Source organism: Wyeomyia smithii, chromosome 1 (genome assembly GCF_029784165.1).
Source record: "Wyeomyia smithii strain HCP4-BCI-WySm-NY-G18 chromosome 1, ASM2978416v1, whole genome shotgun sequence".
Lineage (NCBI taxonomy): Eukaryota > Metazoa > Arthropoda > Insecta > Diptera > Culicidae > Wyeomyia > Wyeomyia smithii.
In genome coordinates this window covers 72,681,603-72,704,744 of record NC_073694.1, presented here as the reverse complement: position 1 = coordinate 72,704,744, position 23,142 = coordinate 72,681,603, and the positions used below count along the sequence as shown (strand labels likewise).

The following is a 23,142-nucleotide window of genomic DNA, read 5'->3' as shown; positions in this document are numbered from 1 at the left end:
AAAAGTCACGAAAAAATCACGCTAAAAATTTCGTAAAAAGGAAACGAAATCATGACAGTTTTTCAAAAAATTCGATGAATCTGAGAAGGATTTCGCGCCAACTCGACTAAGGGTATGGTAGTAGCCTCTCAAAAGTCAATGAATCATTGTGGGTGTGTAGGCCTTACTACCCAAAGCAACTGCTGTACCAACATTTGTAAAGGGCTGATGTTTTTTAATAAATCTATGATTCTGAATTACAACAATTTTGTCAAGAGATGACTTTTAGAAAAGTACCTGATATGTACTTATATTACAGTATTGTTCCAGTATAACAGTAGTAACAGAATCCATCTTCTAGATGACAGTGAATTGACAGCCAATTTTACCAACTATTAAAGGCTAGTAGTCTTCCGGTTCTGTACCTATATAAAACCTAGCAGTCCCACACTCTTTCCTTTTATCTTCCTACACTCACCATTGTGATAAGCAGATAGTTATTAATAAAGTTTTACTTTAAAGTCGTTGTCTTTCCTTCCGAGCCTCCATGGCAGTACCTAAACTTTTAAAGAAATATATTGCCAAAATTGAATTCAAGATTCTATGCTATTTAAAAAAAAAAACAAAGTTATATTAAAAATTTGAATTAATCCACCTAGTGGTGGTTTTATTATACTAACTATCACTTACTTATTAGGCCAGTAAATCACAAATCGTGTACAAATGTAAGTCAAATTTCAATAATGAATAAAATGAATTTAAAAGCTAGTTTTCAGAGGGTGAACCAGAGACGATCATTGCATTAAAGCTATATAAGTCTTATTTCTTCGATCACAAACCAATTTTTAAAAGCTGGCTAGAGGTATATTAAAGTTTTTCGAAATGACCGAACGTGGGGAAACAGTAATAGATAACAATGATGCAGATTTCATACTAGAACAGCAAATATGTATGTTAGTTCAAAGCAGTTTTATTTTTTAATTCCTCATCATCCAGGTTTGAATACCACATTCGCCTTATTTTCAGAAATCGCTGGACCTAGAATTATGAATCAGCATCAAATATTTGTCATGAATTGAAGCAAGCTTCTACAAACCTGCTCTCGAAAAATTATAGTTCAGAATTATACAGGAAAAAAGTGTTCAATTGAAAACGTTCCAGTTGATCAAAACGTAGCATTGCAAACAAAACAGTGATTTGTTTATGTGTTCCTCAACGGGTGGCACTACCAAATTCGTACGTAAATAGGTCTACACATCTTTCGTAAGGCTTTTCAAAATATCTGCATCGCTAATTGTGTTACATTTGCACATTGTGGGAGAAGATTTGGCTACAATGCTTGGCTCCCGAAAGCTGTAAGTTTTTTATTCTTCGCAAATCTGGGTTCAACCTACAATTTAATATATGTTTTTAAGAAAGTGAAGACGGAAGCTTCGCAAGCGAAAAAGGGCTAAGTATGCGTTGCTGTTTCCTTTAAAATCTAATTCAAGTTTTTAGGAAAAAGCTTAAGGGTAATTTATTTACACCAGTTAAGACGTACTACGAAGAGTGTAAAAACTATGCAAAGTTGTCGATGATTGTTGATTTCCTTGGAGAAATTAATAGCGAAACAAAAAAAAAAATAGAAGGATAAAGAAGAAAGAGCAGGGAGAGAGAGAGAAATTATCCAAAAAGTAAAATATCCCATGTCCAAAACATAATTTGGTCCAAATCTTACAGTCAAGCAACCAATGAAAAATCGCACTTAGTATGATTTTCAAAGATCTCTAGGGCTTTAATTTGAGCATGCGCACATCCAAATCGAAATAGGGTCGGTGAGCCAGTCATGGCAAGTGCATAGGCCTTAGCTGGTTCATGCCATAACTGGTAAAATTTTTAGGTATTGCCTTAACTGGTACGCCCCCCCCCCTCCGCTGCGTTCTGTGAAGAGTTTTTTTCCTAATTTTTTTGGTTCGATTCTGATATACTACACATTTAAACAACATATTTACACATACATACATACAGGCACACATACATACAGAAATTGTTCAGTTTGTGAATCTGAGTCGATTGGTGTATAACACATGGCTCTCCGTGCCATTCATTTTGCCTCAAAAGTTAAATGTCGCATATAAAAAGTACTCTTTGATCAATATTTTGAAATCTAAGCCACTAATCAAAAATCCACTCGGTAGCATTTTGGGGGAGCACAGTAGCTTTCGTTTCGTATAGGATCATCAAAATCGGATATTGCGTTCTGTAAGAATTTGTCAGTAGTATTTTGCGGCACATACATGCAGACAACATACACATACACACACGAACAAACATTGCTCAGTTCGTCGAGCTGAGTCGAATGGTATATACGGTTCGGCCCTCCGGACCTTGGACCTATTTTGCGTTTTTCGACCGAATTTAAAACCTTTTAGTATAACAAAGCTAAAACGGGTTTTTCTGATTCATTTCAAAATAAGTTTTTTAGATTGACAACTAAATTGCCCGAAATTCATTTGAACATAGAAAAAAGTTTTTCTAGCAAAAATTTTTTTTGTGTCCTTTTTTTTGTTCACACAACATTTATTTGACACGGCACAAGTTTTTGTGTCCTTTTGAAAGTACGGTAAGGTACACCGAGGCAAGCTGAAATCCGGGTAAGATGAAATAAGAGTCATCGTTCGTTGATGGTGTATTCAACTGTCAAAGCCATTCGAAGACATTGAAGTTATAGTGCGAACATTTTTACAAAAGGGTAAATTTATTGGCGAAAGTATTATGTCATAAATTTTTACCGAAAAACTGGTTGTCAGTTGAACATTCTGTCTTGATTGAGTGAAAATATTTAAAAAACCTAAATTAATCCACCTAGCGGTCAGACCCAGCCTTTCTCATTCAAACTTTTATTTGTAAAAATAGATTTACATGAACGCTTCAATCCAATAAATGTATATTCACTCTTTAGGTTCTAAAATATTGATGTTGTCATCTATACATATAAAAATGCAGTCCGATCTGTCTGTCTGTTTGATCCATATAGGCTCGAAAACTACCGAACCGATCGACGTGAAAATTTGTGATCGCGCACGGCCCTACGTTGTGTTCTAATTTCGCCCTTTGGCACCACGATGGGCAATTAAGGCCCAGGGAGAAGGTTTCTTTCGCGCACCACGAAACGCACAAACTTTACTTAGCTACTGTATATTTATTTTAAGAGTATTTACAAACTGGCAGCGTTACGGCGCTGCCGCCGTACGCTTATCGACTGATTACAATGAACTAATGACTAACAGAACTGAGCACTGGCGCTGCTGTGGAGAGCGCTTTTATAGGCTGCCTCTCGGACGGCAGCATTGTCGAGCCAGAAAAAAGCTTAAAATAAGCGCGCGCAAACCAGCGTTGCTTGGGCCTCAGCTGGTCAGTCACGGGTGACAGTAATGCCCAGCTGAGGCGGGAGTTTTGGCGCGAACATACTCCCCCCCTTGAAACCCCAAGGGTTTCAACGTTTTCCGAATGAAGGGGTCCGGCAGGTGGAGGCACGACTTCGAATATCAACACAAGGAGGCAGGGCTCCTGGAGGTATCGCTCCGAAGGGTGGAGGCACGGCTCCGACTATCTACACGAGGAGGCAGGGCTCCGAAGGGTGGAGGTACGACTCCGAATATTCACACAAAGGAGGCTAGGCTCCTGGAGGCATCGCTCACAAAGGGTGGAGGCACGACTCCGAAAGTAGCGTGGACGCAGAGGTCCGTCAATGGAGGCACTGTTCCATAAACATCACTTTGTACAGACGCGTTGGTCCGGGATGAATACACAGCTCCATCGAAAGCAGGCACGGCTGCTAACCATTCCATGGCGGGGACGCATGGATCCAAGTGGAGGCACGGCTCCAAACACACATAATGACGCAGAGGTCCAGGCGGAGGTCCGACTCCGAAAACTCTTGGACGCAGCGGTCCGGGTGGAGGTTTGACTCCGTTGAAAACAGTCAGGTTACTGATGTGAACTAAAAATTGTCACAGCGTAAACGTACTGCATTGTTGCATATAAAAATAAATACTTAACTAGACAGCATTGTGGGGCAGCAGTTTTCGGTCGCCGCGGTTGACCTAAACGCGCTACCCCTAGAGGCATCGGTTACTGGAACCACCTGGCCACTTCTAGCTTGTGGCTGCCCATGATGAAACGGATGAGTGTCGATTCGTCCCGTTGATCAGCATTCCTTGAAATTAGCGAACGGCATACTCCGCCAATTGTTGAAGGCAACTTTCTACTTTTTGTTCGTCGTTGGCTCAGCACTAGGGTGGTTTACCGGTAAAACAAAAACCGGTAAAACCGATATTTTTTTCAATACCGAAATACCGATATTGGAGAGGCGAAAAAACCGGTATTTTCGGTATTTTTCTTAAAATTGAAAAAAAAAACTTGTCACAATTTTCATAAATCTTTGTAGGGCTAATGAGTGCTACCAACTTAGGTAGGCGTTAAAAATCATATGACGGTGGATATAATAAATACATTTACACAAAAGCAACATTGAACATAAATTTATTTTCTAAGTAAAACAGCTAATCTCTATACACACTCATACTTACAGGGGCAACTAGTGAGTTTCGAACCTACTAGTCAACTACAAATTCTGAAAATCATAGTTTGAGGCAGCAATCACAATCATGGTCGCGAAAAAACGCAAGTCATTATTCGTTTTGTGCTATTTCGAGGTAAAACTAAAAAAATAAGATATAAATATAAATTTGGATTAGGAATTTATTTTTTGTTTGGCATCTCCGTGTGCATTACACAGGTTGAACCTAGTTATGGACGAGTTGCTCCTGATACAAAGTGTTTACAGGATGAAATAATCAATCAATGAAGAATTTTATCCTAAACATTACTGTCCCTTGAAAAATTACATTTAAATAGCTATAGCATGGTCAAAGCTTCGTCGCCCATACCGCAGGGGATTTTATTAGCAATATTTCTAGCTGAGAAAAATGTTTTCTCAGGTTCAACTGAATTTGGACGAACTGTTCAAACAGACAGATCCGAATAGAGAAGTATTTACCTTCGGTTCCTTTGGATTCTTGTCTGATCATCATTTTATTTTCTTCTTCATTCATTTACTCTTCTCAACAGTTTCAGTTTCTCTAAGAATTTTGAAGTTATTCACTAGCTTAAAGCTATGTTTGGCGATGTGAAAGAAAATTGAATTAAAAATCTGCATGTTTTTTTTTTTGTTCCTATGAGTTTCGAAATTATGTTCTTTGTAATCATATCACACGATTCATTCATTGAAGTTTTCCAAACACTGTTAAATGTAACTGGATCGTATACCACAAGAGATCAAAACAATTTTCGCAGTGCACATAGGAGTATTTCAGTCAAAAAGCTGGCCAAAATACGAAAAAAATAATTTAAGTGTTCCTCGTGCTATTGATCCTTTTTGCATTCTCTGATACTTACTACATTGTATGCAGCCCATCTTGAAATTTTCTGAATTGTTTACAAACGACAGTAACTATCATAACCTTGGTATTAGTTAGAGCCCATGAATAAGTCACAAAATGTTCTACGAAAAATATAATCTTCTACTCAAGTTATTATAACTTTAAAGATATCCTTGAGCGTCAACGGAGTCGCTTTAGTTCAAATAAAATCGACAGTTTCGAAATATGACAAAATTGGTATAGCTTAATCATGAAATTGTAAAGTTGTTCGGAAGCTTCACATTCATGTCGGCCAAGGAAAAAATTGATTGCAGTGATCGAAGCAAGAGACGCAAAACGCAAATGCTAAGAGAAAATGTACCATTGGATGAGTTGAGTTACGCAGTTAACATGACTCAATGATCTACTGGAAGCACTGTGGTTTCCAAAATATTCATATTCTTTTGAAGCGAGTGATTTAAAAAACGCTTTAATAGTAGCAGAATCAATTATTGGCAAAAAAGTATTCACCAGAACAAGCTTTCACTATATTTGTACTTTTTCGAATTTCAGAGTGATGGTGATCTTACTTGACGAAAACTTGTTAATAATAAGTTTTTATGTCTAAATATAAAGTTTAATAGAGATAAAACCACTTTAAAACACATTAGAAATGTAAATGATAAACAATGTAAATGATAAACATTTCAAAAGGTCCTATCCGCTTTCATCGTTTTTCCGAAACGTCTTTTCATTTTGGAAATGTTTAGCTTAAGTAACTCTCCCAAGCGTGTTTTTTTGTTCGGATGCTAGAGTAATCCCTCCGCTATCAACTTGTGCAAATAACGTGTCAAAAAAGATGTTTAATAAGTTGCAGTGATTGAAAGAAAGTGACCGATTAAAAAATAGATCAAAGCAGATAGACCTTTTGTTTCTCTAGATTTGCTATCTGAAAACTCATTAAAAAAATTTTGGCCAAGTTTTTGTTCAACGTACTCCTATGTGCAATGGTCTAAATCTTACAAAAAAAATCTGGATCGTAATAAAGCATAGGTACTCATAAATGCAAAACCATAGTTATGCAGTGACACGTCCATAGATGCAACCTGAGACGCTGAGCAAACAATAAATTTAAAATCAAAATTAATGTAAATTTTTTAGTTTTATTTTAAATAGTACAGTGAGAATAACTTGCGTTTTTTGCGGACATGATTGTCATCACTTCCCCAAACTATGATTTTCAGACTTTTGTAGTTGACCAAGTAGGTTAAAAGAACACGAGTCGCCCCTGGTTTGCGTAAATCCGAAAAAAAATGAAAATACCGGTTTTTTACCGGTTTTTATTTTTATGAATACCGAAATACCGGTTTTTCGAAAAGTCGGTAATACCGACCACCCTACTCAGCACTGAGCAGCACACGAGAATCATTGTCCGAAAATGTTCACTTCTAATTTTCATTTTTTCGGTTGCAAATTCATAAAACAAACGTCCGTTTGACCTTCACTCAACTTTGTAGTCCGAATTCCACTCACTTTTGTACGTACAAAACTACATCTGGCTATTGTTTTCACTCACCGCACAGCGTTGCGTCACTGCTGACTACCGACTGCTAACTGTCGGCTGACATTCAACGCGTGAGGGATGGATCGTAAATGTAGAAACTTGAACACTTTACCTAGCTGGGTAGGTTAAGCTCGATGAGGGTGACGTCCCGTTAGTAAAAATTGGCACTCGAAGAGAACTTTTGTTGTGTGGTTGCCACAACTTGCATATCGCACACTAGCAGCGGCGAAAGAAACTCTTACTCCGTTCGTATGGCGGAATCGAAAACTTTGTCGTAACACGAACCAGGGTTGATATTTGTTGACACTCTTGAGTGAAAGTGAAAAAAAGCATTCGTAAACATTATTTTTTTACAATCCTTTCAGAGCTCTCCCTACCCGCTTTTTGCATGGAAGTGATCTGTCAAAACACCTCATTATTTTTCATGCGATGAAAGCAAGACAACAAAATCAGTTTATCAGTTAACGAAGATTGTCGAGGCATCGGTCAGTGTCAGTGAAAAAGTGCTTCGGTGAGGTTCATTTTGGTTGAGTGGACTGTTTGTTTTTCTTTTTCGCTTTGAAGTGAAGATCATTTGGTTGGATTCGTCGTCAAATTTTATTCCGTAACCGTGAACGATGCGCGCGATCTATTTCATCTGAGTATAACAGTACGTTACTAGGACGAAAATCTAGTGTATCTGAAAGAGTGCTGCGATCATTGGAAGTGAAAATTGAAAATGATTGGCTGTTATTTTCGAAGAATTTTGCTGGGGAAAATGACTTTTATCAGCACTGACACGAACACTCGCGGGTGATGCCAGATTGGCGCGATCCTGGTCACGGCACCAAATATGATCGCGCACGGCCCTACGTTGTGTTCTAATTTCGCCCTTTGGCACCACGATGGGCAATTAAGGCCCAGGGAGAAGGTTTCTTTCGCGCACCACGAAACGCACAAACTTTACTTAGCTACTGTATATTTATTCTAAGAGTATTTACAAACTGGCAGCGTGACGGCGCTGCCGCCGTACGCTTATCGACTGATTACAATGAACTAATGACTAACAGAACTGAACACTGGCGCTGCTGTGGAAAGCGCTTTCATAGGCTGCCTCTCGGGCGGCAGCATTGTCGAGCCAGAACAAAGCTTAAAATAAGCGCGCGCAAACCAGCGTTGCTTGGGCTTCAGCTGGTCAGTCACGGGTGACAGTAATGCCCAGCTGAGGCGGGAGTTTTGGCGCGAACAATTTGTATGTGGGGTTTTTGGTCCCGATAAAGGTTCCTATGATAGTTTGAGACCCCTCCCTCTTCTGGAAAGGAGGGTTCCAACAAAAATGAAACATACATTTCTACACAACTCAAGAACAAACCAAGCAAATGAAACCGAATTTGGCATGTGGATGTTTTGAAGGGTGATCAATATGTCCATAATGGTTCGACGCCCCTCCCTCTTATGGAAGCACATGTTTCTGCACAAATTTCTGCACATCTGGCGAACTAATCAACTAAATGGAACCATATTAGACAGGTAAATGTTTTTAGTGGTAACAAATATGTTCCATAATCGACCTCAGGCAACATTTTGGATTGTGAGATAGCAACTTCCGGTTTCTGGGAAACAGCCAAAAATGGACGATTTCCACCCAATATAATAATATCCGGATAAAGAAAGATACACAGGAGCTAAATTCGACCACAGATGGCGACTTCCGGTTACGGAAAAACAGCGGCAAACGACCAAATACCACCGAAAAAGGGGGGTATTTTCGGAATCGTAATGATGCACTGGAGCCACAAATCGACTTCAGACACCATTATGAATTGTAGGATGGCAACTTGTGGTTCCTAGACAACAGCCAGAAATGGCCGAATTCCGTCTAACATGAGTATCTCCGGATCTAGAATGATACACAGCAGCTGAAATCGTTCAAAGACCCCATTTTGGATTCTAGGTTGGCGACTTCCGGTTCCTGGGAAACAGCGGAAAATGATCGAATCACACCCAATGTGGGTGTTTCTTCAACCAGCATGACGCTCAGAAGCCAGAAATTATCTTTAATATCATTTCGAAATCCAAGATGGCGACTTCCTGTTTGTGAAAAACAGCCTAAAATAACCAAATACCATCCAATATGAGTATCTCTGGAACCAGAATGATGCAATGAGCTAACAATTGACTTCAGGCACCATTTTGAATCGCTAAATGGCAACGTATAGCAAACAGCCGAAAATGACCAAATAATACTCAACATGGATATTTCCGTAATCGAGATGATGCATAGTAACCAAACATTGACCTTGACACCATTTTGAATTTAAAGACGACCACTGTTAGTTTCTGGAGAACAACCAAAATAACTAAATACCTCCCAATATGAGTATTTCCGGTGTCAGATTGATGCCAGAAAATTTGCTGAAAAAGACCGAATACCACCCTATATGAATATATTCAGAATTAGGGCGATGTACAGAAGCCAAAAGTCGAGGATGTTGTCATTTCGATAAAACCAATCATTTCAAACGATTTGTCTTTTGACTTTGATCATATCCTATGGCCGATTCGTCGTGCATTTGCAGACTTTAAACACATCGCAAGGAATCAATGAATTTGGAACGTTCAAATAGTACAAAACCACATTTAAATTATGTGGAGACCACATATATCAATCAAAACAGGTATAGTTTTAAATAGCCTTTGAATTCATTTCGAGCCACATATCAAAATGTTATGAAGTTTGTTATTTGTAAATTTGAGAGATGACTCGTTCGTATGACACTAGCTATGTTCAAATAAGTCATGTAATCTTTGAAATAATAGACATTCGTTGTTTTATTAACAATTTAATACATAACGGTGGCTTAAGTTTAATTACAATCAAATGAAATGGGAACGTATAGGGCAGGCAAACTTTGAAACCACGAGTTCAATCATAATTCATTAGTTAACCCTTAACTAGCCCGCTCATCTGATAATAATATTGATCAAATCGGTTGTGTAGTTTCTGAGATAATGAAGTTTCATGATTTTCACATTTTGGTACTTTACAGACGAAGTTACAATCCGATTACAGTAAAATTCAATAGGGTGTTACGAGACAGCTAGACTTATTAGTTGACACTAATTTTGTGGAAATCGGGTCAGCCATCTCTGAGAAAAGTGAGTGAGTTCAAGTAGTCTTCGAAATATGTTGCTTTTCAAAGCTGGATTTTTAAACTGGACATAACAAGCAAAGTAATAGTTTGATTGCAAAACAAATCAATAGGGTCTTATGGGGCAACAAGACCTTCCATTTGACACTGATTTTATGGAAATCGGTTCAGCCATTTCTGAGAAACATGAGTGAGATTAAGTAGTCTTCAAAACACGTTTCTTGTCATAACTTTTCAACCACAAATTCAATCTCTATTAAATTCAAAAGTTATGGGTATTTTAGGTAACCCGTTCATTTGAAATCAATTTTGTTCAAATCGGTTGTGTAGTTTTCGAGATAATGATGTTTCATGATTTTTACATTTTGATACATAACCTCTAAACTAAAAATCCGATTACAATGAAATTTAACAGGGTCTTATGGGACAACGAGACCTTTCATTTGCAATTAATTTCATGAAAATCGGTCCAGCCATCTCTGAGAAAAGTGAGTGAGAATAAAAATCTGCACATACACACACACACACATACACACACATACATACAGAAAATGCTCAGCTCGTCGAGCTGAGTCGAGTGATATATGCCATTCGGCCCTTTGGAGCACTTTTATACTTTCGGTTTTGCAAGTGATTGCTATACCTTTCTAGGAGAAAGGCAAAAACGTAACAAGTCTCTATTTCGGCAAGAATTTTGATCATTTCAGCTTGCTCCTTACATGTTCGCCGCTGGGGCAAGTTAAAATGAAGATTTAAATTAATTATTTCTACATCGGAATTGATTATCTTCATCTAGAATTCATCATGGTCCGAATCGATTTGCGAGATTTTCTACTTCAAAACTAATTGTTTTATTTGTCCTACTGTTTTTTCGATAACCAGAAAGCTTAATTTAGAAAGCTTAAAACCAATAACTTTAATTACCTTTTTTTAGAATTTTTTAAGTAAGGGGCCGTTCAATAATTACGTAAGCAAGTAGGGGGGGAGGGGTGGTGTGCAATTTTCTTACGCTATCTTACAGGGGAGGGAGGGGGTGAATTGATTATCTTACGTAAGAAAAACATTGTTGATTGAACTATTCAAAAAACCATGTTCAAGAAAAATTACGGAAGGCCGATTAACTCGAATTAGAGACAGAAAAGGAAAAGAAGTATTGTGCTTGCTTCAGGATGATAAAACTATGCTAAAAATCTATATTTAGTATATATAGTAAGATCTTACTAGGGGGGAGGGGGGGTATCAAAAAATCTTACGATGTCTTACAAGGGGGGAGGGGGGGATTGAAAAAGTGGAAAAATATGCCTACGTAATTATTGAACGCCCCCTAACCTTCAAGTTGAACGTTAAAAAAAATTTACAACTAGCTTCAACTCCAACTAGTTTAAACTTCAACTCAAATTTTTTTCAACTAGGGGCAAAATGATACGGTAAAAAAATTATTGAGGGGAGCAAGGGCAAAAAGTGCTTTGAAGGCGCCCAAAGTTGGCGCCTATGATTACAGCTGTTACAGCAGAGTTATGCTTGATTACGCAGGTCTTGCTGTTAAGCCACTGTCGACTTTGGTTGAAACCAACAACCAGCTTTTCCAGAACAGGCAGAATCAAGTTTTCACGTTGATACTTCCGTTGATAGAATTGGTTCAATAATTAAAACTAAAGACATGCAGAAGAATGATTTTCCCGGTGTGAAGCATAATTTCTCGGTTTGCATGTCTCGGTGATTTAAAAATTTCTATTCCCATTTCGGTCTTGGTGATTTGAAATTTCCATTTTTTTTCCTGCTTTTCCGGTAGAGTGGCCTGGCCACCCTGTAAATTATAATTTTTGTCGCATGTTTCTACTTTTCTCTCGAGTTGTTTGGATAATTCCGTTAAAAAGCCTCCCAGTTGGACTCGAGCTGGTGCTACTGTATGTTCGAATCCTGATTTGGGAGAGAGACTGTTAGAGTCAATAGGATCGTAACGCTAGCCTCGCAATTGTTCTGTACACTATAACGGTTGGCTGCGATGTCTGAGTCGAATGAAAACAGATGTTCAATTTGCGAAACGGAATGTATTACCTGGGCTATGCTATTGCTTTATAAAAGCAATGCACTCCAGGCCACCGGCAACTACTTTTTTGATCGCTGCGAAAAAAAAATTGTGATGAGAGTCTGCCGTTATTAGAATATTTTGCTGAATTGTATCTGTCGTCCTTTTTTTCCGATGTCACAGATACCCCTTTCAACATTGAACGAGAAATGGAAAAAGAGACTTTTAGGTGAAAAAGAGACCATTTTCAAAGAAAAAGAGACTTTAGAGACCTTTCGTTGATAAAAGAGACTTTTCAGAGACCAGCTTGAAAATAGAGACCAAGTCTCTAAAAAGAGACCTGCTACCAGCCCTGCGAGAGGGTTAAGTGGAAAGACTGGTTAGTGCCGTTTTTGAGTGTGGAATATGTATCGTTTTAATGACTAATGACTCTAGTTTTGTATGATACGTAACGTGTTAATAGTTCATAAAAATATGCAATTTTGATATTAAATTAATAAAATAATTTTCCGCTGCTACTGAGATTAAAACGTCATCTTATTTTTAGCTGCCACATATTACCCCAGTTTTTTATAAGGTAATAACATTGTTTTAAGATTCTGCAACCTCGACCCAACACTTGATTCTTATTATTTTTTGGCGTAATAACATAAAACACACAAGATATTGAAAATTTACCCTTGGTGATCCATCTTGCCTCACCGCACTCTCTTTCAAAGTGAAATAGGGAAGTTCAGGCTGAACCGATTCCGATAAACGTGACTTGACGAAGGAGTCAAGTACCAAAACATAAAATTTCAAATTTATAACAAAAACCCATCTTTAAATTTATTTATTTTTTTGATTTTTTGTGTAAAGTGACTGATCTGCTGAACAGTTTAAGTCGCACTTTTGCCTAGGTTCGCTACAACGTGAACGTAGAAAAAAATCAATCGTTTCTTTTCAAGACAAATTGGTATCTACAAGTTCAGCCACTTAAGATTATCGGCAAATGCTCAGTGACTCACTCCACATGATACGAAACACGCTACTGCATCTGCGGTTCGTATTTACAAACAATTGCAGTATTTCTAGCTGCGATCACGCGGGATGAAAGTCTTATTCAGGAAGTACAAGTATGGAAAAGAATGCTCATGTTTTCATTGCCGGCCGCGCAATCGTACAAAAAGCCTGCCTGATTGTTATGACGACGGGGCTCGGGAACAGCAACGCACGTGCAGACTTTGTGCATTTCACCTTCCTAGTGAGTCATGCCGTCGAAAACGAGCAAAGTTATGGTTAGCCGCTTATGAAAATGATAAGAATCAGAACTAACTAAGCAGTAATATTATAGTTTTTTTCTTCTCTATCACGTGGCTTGAAGGGTTAAACCTCAACTCGCTTTCGTGTTGTGCTGTACTTCAAACAGCATTAAGCTATGATGAATGAAGTTATTTTTAATGACCACGCGCACGTACCTTACAAAAAAAATCCTTCATTTTGTGGGGTTCTCCTCTAGTAAAGTGATCATCGTTGGCCTCATCCACTTCGCGATAGTCATTCTTGTGCTGGATTGGAACACGAAGTATCGGATAAAGAAGCTGACTGACTGAAATTCTCAGCCTTACACTATTAATGTTCACAATATTCACACGCTTTGAACTTGAAATCGGACACCTCAATCTTCACTTATGCGCAACCATCGGTCAGTACGACAATTCTTTCTTATCATGTTTCCCGTCACAGCATTTAATCACTATAGTAAACTTCACCACCTTGCAGACCAACTCCTATGTTCAATTAAGCACACTGCTCGTAGTTTTTGTATTACAGCAACACCATCGTAAGTCATAAAGACTCGATTGAAACAGGAATAAGAAACAACGACTTGATGCTAATTGAAGAATCGCCAGACGAGAACAGATCGTGCTGTCTGAGCTCACCGAGCTGAATGAGGTGCTGCGCGCCAAATGCGCCGTCGTTATTACATGCGCTGCAATGCTTCACAGCAAACGGATGTACCAGGGTCGAAAGGGATAATGATTGATTCGCTTCGGATAATTTTTTTAGTTTTAATCAGTACCGTTCGAACCATGCTTTGAAGTTAATGCTTACACCTGGTGCGACGATTAAGTTTAACATTGAAGGTCTGTTATCTGTGTCATAAACAAGAACTTACGCGTGAGCGGACCGAACCCGACGTAAAAATAAAACAAAACCTGAAAGTGAGAGTGTGTTGATGGATGTTATTTCTAGCAACGCACACCTACTAATGCTATGTGGACACTTGACTGCTGGCAAGGAAGGGCTTTTGAGTAGCGCGAAAATCTGCTTTTTATTTTCTTCCCTCCAGCTTCACTTTTCTACATTTGATGAGTGCTATACATGAACATAGTAATTTTACAAGATCCAACTCGCAAGGGCATAGGTATCTGGAATATCTGGGATTTTATCCTGATTCACTCAGTTGTTCACAGCACTTACTTAGTTTTCAGTGGAACTCTCTCAGTTTGGTGGTCTCGGCCATTTTAAGCAGCTTTGCATGCCTGAAATCTAAAAGAAAAAATTGTTCAAAAATCATATGATCTACAAAATTTTGGTCAGAAAATGTAATGTTAGAAGTTGACTATTTGTTCGTAACACTTTCTGTTTCAAATAAAATTTTAGTTAGCAATGATTTTTGAAATACATTTTTCAATCTGGGTCTTATTATTCCTAGATAGCCCATACCATATCACAAGAGTGGTCTTTACATTGCAAAATGAACATCTTTACAAGAAGAAAATTTTTCTAACCACTTTTTCATGATTTTGACGTAGAACTACGTTTCTTAGGAAGGTTGGAACCAGGCTTCGAAATGATCACCACTTTTCACTGCGATAATCGTCTTCTTCTTCCTCTGACGCTACCAAGGCTCGCTGTCTGAATACATTCTTGAACAAACATGTCAAATGAGTATCGCCATCACGACGTTATTTTCCTCAAACGTATTTTGACATTTTTTCTAGAAATGAGAATTACGCACGTTGAGTGCGTGTATTCTGGAAATTATTTATATCATTGATCTTGTAACAATATTTCTCAACATAAATGAACGAAGTAGATAAAAATAGGCCGAAATAACATCGATAAACGATTGACAGTGTGCATCTCTTTGATACGCGAGTGTCGTTTGACTATCCTTTTCTTTCTGTGAGCTGAGCGGCGATGGTTTGGTTATTTTACATTTACGAGCGAAAGCCGACTGTGACGCACGCTAAGGAAGCGAGATCAAATGAAAATGGTGACCGTTTACAAGCCTGGTTGGAACTATAGGTTCCAGGCCGCTATAAAAATTAAAGGAAGTTCAGAGGAGCTTCAGTCTGATTCTTAGTAAAACGAAGGAAATTATATTAGGAGGGAATCAACAAAGAACAAAAAAAAATCGAGAAACAGCAAAACATCGCTATCATGTTTATGAAAAAATGTTATGTTCGCTCAGTTTTGGACCTTGCAAGATATGTCATGGTTACCATAGTTACAGTAAAACATTCGCGGTTGGTCACACTGGTGAATGCGTTTTGGTTTTCAAAGGTAACTTTCAACATCGTTCCGTTTGACGAATTCGGAGAAGGATCCACCAGTTCCCGTTGGGAAGAATGGAAAGCTCAGTTTGTGGCTTACCTGGGAAGGGAGTACAAGATATTAACGAAAAACACAAAGCATTAGTATGCTTTGGAGGACCAGATGCCAGGAAAATTGCCAAAAATATAGTTTACGGTGCGTTGGACGATTCATATCAAGTGGCAATGGAAGCTCTTGATGATTTTAATTCGCCACGCATGTCATTACTACTAACTAACGTTCTATAATGCAAGCTGTTGCCGGGGTGTAAAGAAGACATTTCAACAGTCTTAACCGTTTGCAAACTAAAAAAAAACGAAATCAGAAACCTATCGATCGACGTAATCGTGGAAACCTTGGAGATTGAAAGCCTAAGTTTGTAAGGGAAGTCTACGACGTTACCAACAATATAGAGATTCGAGAGCTCTTTCATCTAAGCGGAAAGCGTACAATAATTGCAGCAGTTGGAGGAGTGCATCTTCGCTTTATCATCGATACGGGAGCCGATGAGGATGTTCTCAGTATGGATGGTTGGAATACTTTAAAACGAGTTGGGTTCGAAGCTTACGAAATCAGGAAGAAAAGCGATAAGATTTTCCAAGCCTACGGATCAAGGAATCCATTGACAGTACTGGGAGAAATCAATGCACTTATTTCAGCTAATGATAAATCATACAGAACAACATTTTTCATCATTAAAAATAGGAAACATTCACTTCTTTCTGGACAGAGTGCAGAACGTCTAGGAGTGATAAAGTTTTTACGATCTGTTAGTAATGAAGCATTTCTGGTCATAAAAGGTAATAGTTCCTGATTTTTTTTTCAGTTTAAAACCTAATGAAGTAATACATTATTTAAATACTAAACATGTGCGTTTCCATCAAAATTGATGAATCAATCCCGCCTGTTAGACAAAGCTATCGACGCATTCTAATTCCGTTGAAAGAAATAATTATACTTACTTTGTTGGCTAATGGACCGTTCACCGGTCAAGTGCCGAATGAATTAGATATGTCCAGCTTCTCCTATCTTGGGCAACTTTTCTCCAGTCTCCGCGTACACCAGCAGATCGTGCATCTTCTTCCACTGCGTACGAGGCCTACCACGGAGTCGATGGCCTCTTTTTGGTTCTCTACTGAAGATAATTTTGGCGACTCTCTCGTCAAACGTTCTGTCTACATGTCCAGCCTACTGAAGCCTGCCCCGCTGTATTACCTTAACTATATCAGCATGTTTGTATACCTGGTACAATTCGTGATTCATGCGTCTGCGCTACACTTCATCTTCCAGTTTACCACCAAGTATCGATCGCAGAACTTTACGCTCGAAAATTCCGAGCGCTCGTCGATCAGCTTCCTTCAGAGTCTATGCTCATGTCCGTAAAGGGCCACCGGGAGTATCAGCGTCCTATACAGTGCTAGTTTTGTGCGAGTTTGCAAACTACGGGACCTCAGTTGGTTACGTAGTCCGTAGAAAGCCCTGTTCGCAGCTGCAACTCGTCGTTTCCTTTTATAGCTTATATCGTTGTCACATGTCACAAGCGTACCAAGATAAACGAATTCGTCAACCACTTCAAATCGTTCCCCATTTATCTCCACCTCAGCACCAACACCACAGTAACTTCCACGCTCCCTGCCAGCTATCATGTACTTCGTACAATCTCGCTACTTCCCTCTTAAAAGGAACGAAGGCTTTACGGTCGATATCGATGATATTGATGTCTTCCGCAAAACCAAGAAGCATGTGAGATTTCGGGATGACCGTACCGTTTCTTTCGACGTTTGCTTTTCTTACTGCACCTTCAAGAGCGATGTTGAATAGTAAGTTAGAGAGCGCATCCCCCTGCTTCACTCCATCCAACGTTACGAACGCTTCTGACTCTGTTGACTGTTCTTTAGAAGCTCCGCACCTCGTTTTGCGCATAGCTGCGCTGGCGAGCACCTGCTCCTCGTACTTGTGCTTCTTTCGACGGTGGGTTCTTTTATGGGTAGCTTTTGCCCTCCTGTACCTCTCTCTGTCCTGACACGCAGCCGCAGTGAGCATGCGGCTCCTGGCATGGTTCTTCTCATCTGTCGCTCTTTGGCACTTGGCATCGAACCAGCCATTACGCTGTCTTCCACGCGTCGTACCTACCACTTCTCTCGCAGTCGTTTCGATGGCACCGTGGATACTGCTCCACAGCCTATTTATGTCTTTCACTCCTTCCTCCTGCTGTTCTGCGATCCGTTGATCCAGCTCTCTGGCGTATTCTGCTGCCACGCCATCAGCTTTCAACCGTTGAATTTTGAAACGAGTCGTTCTCTCTTTGCGAGATTTCAGCACGTGAGCGGATCTTACAAACGACGAATAATGGTCAGAGTCAATGTTTGGTTCCCGAAAAAAACCTAACATCCGGAAAGTGCCGACCGTCAATCGAAACGTGATCGATCTGAGAGCAGGGTTCTCCATTTGGATGCCTCCGGGTAGGTGGAAAACGTTGTTTCCCCAATGTTCGTTAAGCGGAAAATTTCAAACGAAGTCAGAATTATTATTGATCTTCGTGAAGCAAATAAGGCCATAATAAAAGAAGGACATCCGTTACCTACCATGGAACAAATGACAGCTAGATTACGAGGTAGTAAGTTCTTTGTCGAATTCGATATTTAACAAGTATTTCACTAACTTTCATTGAGAGAAGATTGCCGATATATAACAACGTTTAAATCGCCATTAGGATTGATGAGATATAAGCGATTAGTATTGGCTTATCAGCAGCACCAGTACTTTTTCAAAAGTGCATGAGAGCTTTTTTGGCAGATTTTCCATGGCTTGTGATTTTTTTCGACCATATTTAATTTAAGCACTGAACCGTTTGAAAGAACGAAACATAATTTTGAATTGAGGAAAAACAGTAGAGTGTGCAAAAGAAATAGAGTTTCTAGGATTTCATCTGTCCGCTGAAGGAGTTAAAGTTTCACCTGAAAAGTTGGAATCAATCAAAAAGTTTCGTCAACCAACGTGCTTTCAACCAGTTAAAGGATTCGTTGAGCAACTCCAAAACGTTGGCATTTTTCGATCCATGACTAGAGACTTTTGTTGGAACCGATGCTAGCCCAGTAGGATTAAGCAGCTATGCAGTGCTATATCAAAAGACACAAACCGGAACATTCAATATTATCTGTAACGCTTCAAAGACACTTTTCGATGTTGAAAGACTTTACGCTCAGACGGAAAGAGAAGCACTAGTTGTTGTTTGGGTTCCAGAAATATATATGGTATGAAGTTTTTAATAATAACAGATTATGAACCCTTGGTTTCAATATTCGGTGAGAGATCAAAACCTTCCATAAGGATTGAACTTTGGAGACTTCGGTTGATGTCATATAACTATCAAGTTCTCTATCGACCAGGAAAACCGAACATTGCAGATGCTCTTTCAAGATTGTGTCAGGACAAAGCATCTTCTAAACGTAGCTATGGTGAGGAATGTGAAAGGGAAGTACAGTTAGTTTCAACAGACAGCTGTCTGATGTCTTTTTCAATTGATAAAATTATTGAAGCCACTAAACAGGATGTGGAGCTCATGAAACTTGTTCGTTGGATGACATTTCTGCCTCGTAGATGACCGAAAACTCTCTCACGCTACAAATCAATTGCAAACGACCTCTCAACGGATGGGGACATAATTTTGAAAAATAAGAAAATCATCATGCTACGTAAACTACAGAAAAAGGTGTTGCAACTTGGTCATGAACCTCATTCGGAGAGCTCTGCAATGAAGAAACGTTTAAAAGAAAAAGTATGGTGGATAAGTATTGATTCTATGATTGATGAGTTCGTCAGATCATGTCAAAGATGTCTTTTGGTCTCGAAACCAATTACGGAGCCAATGGTTAGAACAGTCTTGCCAGACAGACCATGGAAAAAGTTGGCTCTATATTTCACAGAAGTAACAAAAGGTGTGCATCTATTAGTAGTAATAGATTATTTTTCAAGATATCCGGAGATAGAAATTCTCACGTCAACATTTTTAAGCTACGAATGATTTTGCTAGATTCGGATACCCTGATGAACCTATATGCGATAACGGACCTCCTTCTAACGACTTCGCTAACTTTTGCAAAGCATTTGGAATTACGCTGAAACATTCAATTCCATATGCTCCATTCCAAAAAAGTTTGGTACAACGGTACAATAGGACTTTACTCAAAGACCGTAAGAATAAGTGTAGCAATAGACAGAGACTGGTAGAACGATCTGTATGATGTGCTAGCATATCGTAACACTCTTCATGCCGTGATTAATTTATCACCTGCAAAGCTTTTATTTGGACGAAATATGAGATATATTGCCTGATATCGTAATCAATGGCACACAAAAACAGGGTGGCGAATAAGTTTTCGAAATCAAATTCCATTTAATTTCCCTGATATTTTTCCGCATACGGCACTAAAAAGTGCAACTAAGATTAACGCAACTCTAAAATCCCAGCGAAAAAAGTATTCAATCGGATATGAAACTGAATCGTAGAGGTCGCGCCTTTTATGCTAAAAAATCAGTTTTTGCCCTAGAGAATCGTTTTAAAAATAATCGCGTTTCGGTTAAAAAAATTTTCCTGAATATTTTTCAGTTTTCCCTGATCGAAAAATGAATTCCCTGACGTTTCCTGATTTCGAAACCCTGAAGAAGTAGTTACAGCGACAGACAAAAATAAAAGAGAGACGAAAGAAATATAGGGATAAAAAAAAATCCAAATACTCTACAGTGGATGTCGGAGATCATGTGATAGTAAAAAATGTGGTTAGATGGAATAAGCTTACTCCTACATTTGATCCGCAACCTCATGTGGTTCTCAAGAGAAATGGAACTCGCCTCACTTTGAAAAACCTCTCCACTAAAGGGAATTCGATCGTCACGCTAATCATGTTAAGATCCTTATTTATTTCTAAAAGATTATGTAACGTAAATAAATTGAAATGATCTTGATTATAAATAATTTTTAAATCTACATTAAGGGAGAGATGTAGTAGAATGTTGAGCTTAGCAACCCGTTTGTAAAATAACGGCATTCTGTATTTGGACACCAAACCAACAAGTATTGTTTTATTGAGTTTCTACGGATGCCACATCGGTATGCAGCCGATCCGTCTCCTTCAACGATCGCTCCACACCACACCTCACCTCGGATCGGTCCACACCAAATCCGGCCAGAACCAATTACCGAGCAATTACCGACAGACACTTCGTACTATAAATTTCCTCGTTCACGACCAGTCCACAGCGAAAGAAGAGCGTCAAAGCATCTTCTTTTCGTTGATTGTCAGCCTCAGCAGCACCTTCTTGGGGAACTTGGTGTGTGAAATGAACTTCACCTCGGAGCTCAATTCCTTCGTGGGGGAAGTAAAATACGAAGCGCCAAGCCAGTCGTTGCCATCCAGGGTGAGATAGGTATCGTCGTTCATCACCACCGCCATGTCGCGATTCGCCGGTAAAATCGACTTGCTATGTTATTCAGCCGCTGTCGCTGCGTCATTGCCTGTTGCAACGGGACGGGACTGCCGCTTCCTAGCACGTATGTTTATGTCCGCCAGGTACTATTTCATTATTTGGCCGGTTGTACCGACCAAGCGTACGCTGCGATGTAGCCGCTTTTCCCTCGGTCTTCCTCTTCAGCATGCTTCGAAGCTTCTTGTCACTTACGGTCGTCGGCTGTTCGGAACCGGGCTTTCTTTCGATGCTATGATTGTTGCACAGTAGTGCCAAGTTGTGAAAAGGCGTATTTGGCATCCATAAACCGTTTCGACGCGACGAGCGAGATATCGTTTTTTTAACGCGCACATTTCCGACCGGAGTAGCTTCACTGTTTTCGCCATCACGGTTAGAGTTCGACTGATAGAGCTGTCAATTTTTTTTCTGCTGACTCTTGGGTTACTATGATTGATGTTGCATGGATGGTTCGTGTGAAGGTAAACCCATGAAAAACCGGCATTTTTGTCCACTTTTTATTTAGTGCAAACGTTGAGCAGTATACGTGCGTAGATCTTTATTTGAAAGCTCCGGTATTCTGCGAATCATAGAAACGTTCGGTGTGATGAAACACTTCGACTACCTACCAATAAAGTGTTTGTCCAGGGGGATTCCACTTTCAGAGTTTTCAATGCTTTCAGTTCCATTCTACACACTTAAAATTAAACACCGAATTCGGTAAAATTTTACCGGAATCTCAACAGCTGAACGTTCGGTGACATCTTCGGTGTTTCCGAAAATTACCGAACAGTTTGTGAAACCACCAACCGAGTGGTCGGTAATTTTCGCAGCTTTTTGGTAATGTTCCAAACCGAGCAGCCAGTAAAATTTACCGAAAGAAACTTTAAAAATGAACAAAAATACCGAACGCACCTGTAAAAAATACCGGTGGCAGAAAAAGTCGGTTATAAATGAGCCTGCCGGTACCGTCTAAAATCAAACTAAATTAACCAGATTACTTACGAAAAATGTTAGCGACTCGTACATCCTGTTTCAGTTATTCACCATTAACACTTTCCAAATTATAAATATCCTATGTTTACACACAACAATTAAAACAAATCAGCAGCATCAGTAGAAAATATTCGCGTCTTGGACGGTTGCACGTATGAGAAAAATGGCCACCACATTCACAATTTGGCATTTTCACAGGTTGTTCGGTAAAAAGTTATACAAATTTCGGTGAATGTAAAATAAAGCAAATATTTCGGTAACAGTTAACAAAATTATGGTAAAACTTACAGATCTTACAGAACAGTCGTTAATTTGATGCTTTTTTGCAGGTATACCGGTATTATTACACTTTACCGATGGATTATTGTAAAAAAAATTACCGAACGACTTTTTTTGGATTAAGTGTGTAACGGATAGACCACAGAAGAGTTCTGATTTTATGAACTGATAAGACGATCCAAATCTTGCCAGTTCATCGGCTCTTTCGTTTCCATCGATTCCACAGTGACGAGAAACCCTATATAAATCTACTTGATTATTACAACCCAGTGTTTGAAGTGATTGAACACACTCCCAAACTGTTTTGATGTCGCAGACTTCAAAGCATTTAAAGCTACTTGACTGTTGGACATAATGCAAATGTTTGAGTGCCTGTATTTCCTGCGTAGGCATATAATAGAACATTTTAGTATTGCTTGGATTTCAACTTGAAGGACAGTTGGCCATTGGCCCATTGGAATTGATAGGTCTATTCCGGGGCCAGTTACCCCTGTCCCCACTCGATTATTTATTTTTGAACCATCTGTGTAGAAAATGATTGATCCTGGACGAAGGTCAGAACCACCGCGTTCCCAAACATCACGCTCAGATTCAAACATTCGAAATCGTCTTTAAAAATTGTATCTTTTCTCCATCCAGTCTTTATTGTTAGTTACTATTGGATTAATACGAATAGTTTTTTAGAATATTTAGAAGACTCGTTTGGTCACCCTCAAA

The 23,142-nt window shown here is 39.1% G+C and overlaps 3 protein-coding genes across 4 annotated transcripts in view; 1 reads left to right on the top strand and 2 right to left on the bottom strand.

Moving 5' to 3' along the window:
- Positions 1-14,056, bottom strand: part of LOC129728897 (carboxypeptidase N subunit 2-like) — a 60,143-nt gene extending 46,087 nt beyond the window's left edge. Inside the window, exon 1 of the mRNA XM_055687641.1 lies at positions 13,563-14,056. Within this exon, the coding sequence (XP_055543616.1) occupies positions 13,563-13,583 (21 nt within the window). The 5' untranslated portion in view covers positions 13,584-14,056. The remainder of the gene's footprint in view (positions 1-13,562) is intronic.
- Positions 1-23,142, top strand: part of LOC129730816 (40S ribosomal protein SA) — a 441,656-nt gene that overhangs the window by 277,678 nt on the left and 140,836 nt on the right. The window lies entirely within an intron of this gene.
- The window catches only part of LOC129725250 (serine/threonine-protein kinase PRP4 homolog), a 44,379-nt gene continuing 35,797 nt past the window's right edge, over positions 14,561-23,142 (bottom strand). Inside the window, exon 13 of the mRNA XM_055682100.1 lies at positions 14,561-14,637. Within this exon, the coding sequence (XP_055538075.1) occupies positions 14,576-14,637 (62 nt within the window). The 3' untranslated portion in view covers positions 14,561-14,575. The remainder of the gene's footprint in view (positions 14,638-23,142) is intronic.